Source organism: Oncorhynchus gorbuscha, linkage group LG25, assembly GCF_021184085.1.
Source record: "Oncorhynchus gorbuscha isolate QuinsamMale2020 ecotype Even-year linkage group LG25, OgorEven_v1.0, whole genome shotgun sequence".
NCBI lineage: Eukaryota > Metazoa > Chordata > Actinopteri > Salmoniformes > Salmonidae > Oncorhynchus > Oncorhynchus gorbuscha.
In genome coordinates this window covers 46,175,115-46,182,355 of record NC_060197.1, presented here as the reverse complement: position 1 = coordinate 46,182,355, position 7,241 = coordinate 46,175,115, and the positions used below count along the sequence as shown (strand labels likewise).

The 7,241-nt window shown below is 45.7% G+C and overlaps 1 protein-coding gene across 4 annotated transcripts in view; it reads right to left on the bottom strand.

Moving 5' to 3' along the window:
* LOC124014160 (circularly permutated Ras protein 1-like) overlaps window positions 1-7,241 on the bottom strand; it is a 42,151-nt gene that overhangs the window by 34,496 nt on the left and 414 nt on the right. For 3 of the 4 annotated variants that reach the window (XM_046328914.1, XM_046328915.1, XM_046328913.1), the window contains exons 2-8: window positions 6,987-7,221; window positions 4,395-4,599; window positions 3,629-3,784; window positions 3,192-3,284; window positions 2,808-2,908; window positions 2,373-2,579; window positions 1,878-1,928 (exon numbers count right to left, since the gene is read on the bottom strand). In XM_046328914.1, the coding sequence (XP_046184870.1) occupies window positions 1,878-1,928; window positions 2,373-2,579; window positions 2,808-2,908; window positions 3,192-3,284; window positions 3,629-3,784; window positions 4,395-4,599 (813 nt within the window). In that variant the 5' untranslated portion in view covers window positions 6,987-7,221. Of the gene's footprint in view, window positions 1-1,877; window positions 1,929-2,372; window positions 2,580-2,807; window positions 2,909-3,191; window positions 3,785-4,107; window positions 4,600-6,986; window positions 7,222-7,241 lie in introns of those variants that run through there. The other variant, XM_046328916.1, reaches the window with a different exon arrangement.

Below are 7,241 nucleotides of genomic sequence, written 5' to 3'. Positions count from 1 at the left end.
GGTTTCACTGTTTGTTTGTGGGTGTTTGTCTATGTTAGTTGCTTGTGTCACGGCACAGTTCTCATTATAGCTTCACGGTCGTTATTTCGGTTATTGTTTTTGTATTCAGTTGTTCAGTGCTTTCTTTTATTAAAAAATCATCATGAACACCACGCCACGCTTTGGTCCGCTTCATACGACGATCGTGACATCCAGTTTATTCATTCTAGATACATTTTACGGACACAACATCCCTGTTACATTAGTTACGTGTTGTTTTTAGTCCCACCCTTCAGCTCCACTCAACCCCTCCCATCTATCTCTGAACACCATCCAGTCCTTCAGCTCCACTCAACCCCTCCCATCTATCTCTGAACACCATCCAGTCCTTCAGCTCCACTCAACCCCTCCCATCTATCTCTGAACACCATCTAGTCCTTCAGCTCCACTCAACCCCTCCCATCTATCTCTGAACACCATCCAGTCCTTCAGCTCCACTCAACCCCTCCCATCTATCTCTGAACACCATCCAGTCATTCAGCTCCACTCAACCCCTCCCATCTATCTCTGAACACCATCCAGTCCTTCAGCTCCACTCAACCCCTCCCATCTATCTCTGAACACCATCCAGTCCTTCAGCTCCATTCAACCCCTCCCATCTATCTCTGAACACCATCCAGTCCTTCAGCTCCACTCAACCCCTCCCATCTATCTCTGAACACCATCCAGTCCTTCAGCTCCACTCAACCCCTCCCATCTATCTCTGAATACCATCCAGTCCTTCAGCTCAACTCAACCCCTCCCATCTATCTCTGAACACCATCCAGTCCTTCAGCTCCACTCAACCCCTCCCATCTATCTCTGAACACCATCCAGTCATTCAGCTCCACTCAACCCCTCCCATCTATCTGAATACCATCCAGTCCTTCAGCTCAACTCAACCCCTCCCATCTATCTCTGAACACCATCCAGTCCTTCAGCTCCACTCAACCCCTCCCATCTATCTCTGAATACCATCCAGTCCTTCAGCTCCACTCAACCCCTCCCATCTATCTCTGAACACCATCCAGTCCTTCAGCTCCACTCAACCCCTCCCATCTATCTCTGAACACCATCCAGTCCTTCAGCTCCACTCAACCCCTCCCATCTATCTCTGAACACCATCCAGTCCTTCAGCTCCACTCAACCCCTCCCATCTATCTCTGAACACCATCCAGTCCTTCAGCTCCACTCAACCCCTCCCATCTATCTCTGAACACCATCCAGTCCTTCAGCTCCACTCAACCCCTCCCATCTATCTCTGAACACCCACCTCTTTAAGGAATACCTAGGATAGGATAAGTATTCCCCCCCCCCTTTAAGATTTAGATGCACTATCGTAAAGTGACTGTTCCACTGGATGTCATAAGGTGAATGCACCAATTTGTAAGTCGCTCTGGATAAGAGCGTCTGCTAAATGACTTAAATGTAAATGTAAATGTAGTCCTTCAGCTCCACTCAACCCCTCCCATCTATCTCTGAACACCATCCAGTCCCATTATTCAGCTCCACTCAACCCCTCCCATCTATCTCTGAACACCATCTAGTCCTTCAGCTCCACTCAACCCCTCCCATCTATCGCTGAACACCATCCAGTCCTTCAGCTCCATTCAACCCCTCCCATCTATCTCTGAACACCATCCAGTCCTTCAGCTCCACTCAACCCCTCCCATCTATCGCTGAACACCATCTAGTCCTTCAGCTCCACTCAACCCCTCCCATGTATCTCTGAACACCATCCAGTCCTTCAGCTCCACTCAACCCCTCCCATCTATCTCTGAACACCATCCAGTCCTTCAGCTCCCCTCAACACCTCCCATCTATCTCTGAACACCATCCAGTCCCATTCTTCAGCATACCTGTAGTCGGGAGACATAGGTTGCTGACCTCATAGGATTCCCTGGAGTGACCTGGGAAGAAAATATAGATGCAGTGGGATTGAGGTACAGCCATAGTTTGTAGACAGACAGATTGAGGTACAGCCATAGTTTGTAGACAGACAGATTGAGGTACAGCCATAGTTTGTAGACAGACAGATTGAGGTACAGCCATAGTTTGTAGACAGACATATTGAGGTACAGCCATAGTTTGTAGACAGACAGATTGAGGTACAGCCATAGTTTGTAGACAGACAGATTGAGGTACAGCCATAGTTTGTAGACAGACAGATTGAGGTACAGCCATAGTTCGTAGACAGACAGACAGACAGACAGACAGACAGACAGACAGACAGACAGACAGACAGACAGACAGACAGACAGACAGACAGACAGACAGACAGACAGACAGACAGACAGACAGACAGACAGACAGACAGACAGACAGACAGACAGACAGACAGACAGACAACACACCTCAGAGGTGACACTCATGCTCCCAGATATATCAACACAGAAGACCACCATGACATCCTCCAGGTTCTCGTAGTCCTGGTCTGTCTGACGGGGGAGGTAGATCACATCTCTCCCTCTAGGAGCCCCTCTAACCCTGAGGCCCACCTTGGAACCAGGACCTGAAGTAGACAGGGTGTTCTGGAGACCACAGAACTCACACAGCCACACCTAGAGAGAGAGAGAGAGAGAGAGAGAGAGAGAGAGAGAGAGAGAGAGAGAGAGAGAGAGAGAGAGAGAGAGAGAGAGAGAGAGAGAGAGAGAGAGAGAGAGAGAGAGAGAGAGAGAGAGAGAGAGAGAGAGAGAGAGAGAGAGAGAGAGAGAGAGAGAGATGTGTCCAGGTGTGAGACAATGCTGCAGTTTGAGTCTAAACCTTTTCAACAGAGAGAGTAAACTCACGGCAGTTTCCTGTGTGTTCTGTACAGAACTCAGAGAGGACAGGGCAGCACTACATCTCCCACAGTGCATCACGGGACACTGAGTGGTCTGGATGCCAGATGCTGTGGAGGAGAGGGAGAGAGAATGATGGTGTGTGCAGTGGAGGCTGCTTAGGGGAAGGCGGCTCATAATAATGGCTGGAATGGCATGTGTTTTATTCCATTGACTCCATTCCAGGAATAATTATGAGCCGTCCTCCCCTCAGTAGCCTCCTCTGTGTGTGTGTGTGTGTGTGTGTGTGTGTGTGTGTGTGTGTGTGTGTGTGTGTGTGTGTGTGTGTGTGTGTGTGTGTGTGTGTGTGTGTGTGTGTGTGTGTGTGTGTGTGTGTGTGTGACCTACACTCACCTCTACTGATATCTACGAGTCGTCCAACACTGAGAGAGAGAACATTAACATTAGCCTTCAATCTGATGCTCTGCTCTCCTCGGCCTTCCGCACCTGAGAACACACACAAACGCACACGCACGCACGCACGCACGCACACACACACACACACACACACACACACACACACACACACACACACACACACACACACACACACACACACACACACACACACACACACACACACACACACACACACACACACACACACACACACACACACACACACACACACACTGATGAGACCCAGATACGTAACAACCATCACAGTAATAACCACTGAACCACACATACACCCGCTATAGCCTACAGTACACTTTACCCCAGCCAACAACTTGGGCTGTATTCAGGAACAAAAGCATGTGGAATCGATTCAGAACAAACCAAATACTCACCTCGGGCTGGTAGGGGGGGAGGCAGAGAGGAAAGAGGGGGAGGTGGGGGAGGCAGAGAGGAAAGAGGGGGAGGTGGGGGAGGCAGAGAGGTGCATTGGGGGTACTTCTGAGACTCAAACCGTCGAGGGGGCAAAGGTGGAGGCACTAGTCCTGGCTCTGAAGCAAGGAAACAAACATCACCATCATCAATATTATTGATGTTGTTCTGTCTATTAATGTTCTGTATTATGTAATGTTTCATGTTTTGTGTGTGGACTGCAGGAAGAGTAGCCGAGGCTCTCACAACAGCTAACGGGGATCCTAATAAAATACCCTAAAATACCAAATATTATCACCATCAACATCAATAGTATTATCAATATCATCAATAGTATCATCATCAATATCATCAATAGCATCATCATCAATATCATCAATAGTATCATCATCAATAGTATCATCATCAATATCATCAATTGTATCATCATCAATAGTATCACCTTCCTCATCTTCTTCTTCATCATCATTCTTAGCTGCATGGAGCTCAAACGTGTGTGTGTGTGAAGGATGAGGTTTGAACACGGTGACACTGCAGTGAGAGCTGATAAGAAATCATCTAGGCCAGTGTATGTGTACGTGAATTTTCCAATGGCTGACATCTTCACACCTCTGTCACTCTTCACCCCACACAGACATTTCCTCTGAGTGTGAAACTGAGTGGTTCTCTCAGCAGCAGCAGCAGCAGCAGTTTGTATGTGTGTTGAGAGGTACCATGTCTGTACATTACCTTGCTGAGGGATGACTGAGATGCGGTTGTCGTACATGTGCTCTGTGACAGACAGTCTGAGGGCTACACCTGGATCTGTGGTCCCCCCCTCACCTGGAGGACTACAGGGGTACACACTCAAACCTGAACCCCCCTCATCTGACCCCCCCATTAAACTCCCTTCTGGGCTCCAGTTACACACTACGTGACTGCAGGCAAACTCCATCTGGGGGAGAAAGGAGAGAGAGGGGAGGGTGGGGAGGTGGAGAGAGACCATCAATGTAAATAATAACTTGTTCTTAATTGACATGCCTGGTTAAATAAAGGTTAAATAAAAATGTTTTTAAAAAAGAGAGCGAGATGAGTTATGAGTGACCCCTTTAGAAATTACGTTCTTCTGTGGGAATTTCAGTACTTCAGCAATGATGTTTCCTACAGGTTTTATCATGGTTCTATCATGTTCTCCTGTTCTGCAGCATTGAAGGTCCCCTAGAACAGTGGCCTCCATAATTCTTAAAAGGAAGAAGTTTGGAACCACCGAGGCTCTACTAGAGCAGGCCACCCGGCCAAACTGAGCAATCGGGGGAGAAGGGCCTTGGTCAGGGAGGTGACCAAGAACTCGATGGTCACTCTGAGAGAGCTCCAGAGTTCCTCTGTGGAGATGGGATAACCTTCCAGAAGGACATTCATCTCTGTAGCACTCCACAAATCAGGCCTTTATGGTAGAGTGGCCAGACAGAAGCCACATGGTAGAGTGACATGACAGCCCACTTGTAGTTTGTCAAAAGGCACCTGAAGACTCTCCGACTATGAGAAACAAAATTCACTGATCTGATGAAACCAAGATTGAACTGTTTCGCCTGAATGCCAAACGTCACATCTGGAGGAAACCTAGCACCATCCCGACAGTGATGCATTGTGGTGGCAGCATCATGCAGTGGTGATATTTTTCAGCAGCAGGGACTGGGAGACTAGTCAGGTTCGAGGGAAAGATGAACGGAGCAAAGTACAGAGAGATCCTTGATGAAAACCTGCTCCAGAGCTCTCAGGACCTTTTGGGATGAAGGTTTACCTTCCAACAGGACAACGACCCTAAGCACACAGCCAAGACAAAACAGGAGTGGCTTCGGGACAAGTCTCTGAATTTCCTTGAGTAGCCCAGCCTGAGCCCGGACTTGAACCTGATTCAAACATCTCTTGAGAGACCTGCAAATAGCTGTGCAGCTATGCTCCCCATCCAACCTGACAGAGCTTGAGAGGATCTGCAGAGAAGCAAATGGGAGAAACTCCCCAAATACAGGTGTACAAAGCTTGTAGCGTCATACTCAAGAATACTCAAGGTTGTAGTCGCTGCCAAAGGTGATTCAACAAAGCACTGAGTAAAAGGTCTGAATACGTATGTAAATGTGTAAATAGATTATTTCTCATTTTTTGTATTTTATACAATTTTTAAAAATGTTTAAAAAATGAACTGTTTTTTGTTTTGCATTATGGGGTTTAGTGTGTAGATTGATGAGGGGGGCAAAAACGATTTAATCCATGTTAGAATAAAGGCTGTAATGTAATAAAATGTGGAAAAAGTGAAGGGGTCTGAATACTTTCCAAATGAACTGTAGTTGGTTTGAGATGTTTTTTTTTTAAATCATTGAAATTTGGAGTTATTGATCTTTTAAAATATTGTCCCATGTAAAATATTGTTTAATTTACGAATGGTCCTTAACCAGCCCCCATAGGGATATCCAATATCAAACCAAATTGACCCTGGGGATTACAATGGGGTCACATTCCTAATTGAGGATTACTTGGGTGTTGCCAGCTGTGGGCAGGATAGAAATAAATCCAACCCAAGGAAAACTGTTCTGGTTCCCTTCATTCTATGACAGACCCTTTTATCCAATCATCTTGCTAATCTCAGTTTTTTTGCATGAGACTGATTTTATGACCAAAATGATCCTATTTACATTTTTGTAGTCAATTTTGACACGAGAATCAATGTCACAATAGGCCATTTTCAAAATGAGAAGTCCATTTTTTTTTAGGGGCAGTTTCTCTTTAAGTGTGATACTGTCACTTCCTGGTGACAACTTGTCACCGTGGTTATAGACATGAGATTAACGATGATCTAATTTCACACTAAACTTAATCTTTTAGGGGGAAAAAAAACGGAAGAACATTTTTTTTTGCGAACTTGTGTGATAGTTCACTGTACTGTATCTAAAACAGAGAAGAATGAATATCTTAGTTTACACACATCTGAACACTTTATTGTGGAAAGATTATTCCCTAGAGAGAGATACAACTTCCGCAATTGTAAAACGTTATGTAAACCCCCCCAAAAAACAAGGCTATTAATATTCAACAGTTGATGTATTAGTAACTCGCCTGGTGTGTTTTAACACGGATCCACAGCATTCAGAACCTTGTCTTTCTCTCTGTCTGTCTTTGTTATACCGGAGTATAATGTCACACTACCTCATAGCTGACATTCTTGTTGTGTCTCGGGAATTATAAACCTCTGTAACACCTGTCACAGTATCAATAGGAGATCGTGATGTTAGAAAATGTTGTGTTAGAGAACATTATGTAAAAATAAAAAATAAAAAGCACAGGTACCTGAGTTGTAGAAGGGTTGACTTGTAGAGAGAAAGAAACCGGTACTCCTGTCTGTTTGTCTGTCCAGCCAACTCTGAGCGTTTGTATTTGTGGTCTAAACCACCATGTTCCTGCTTGTGTGTGTTGTGTGTGACTCTGCGTGTGTGCATGTAAATGTGTGTGTGTGTGTGACAGGAAGTGAACCGATCAGTGTTGAGGTTGGTAACAGAAACTCAACAAACCAAAGACACTGTGCCTGAGAGAAAGAGGAAGAGA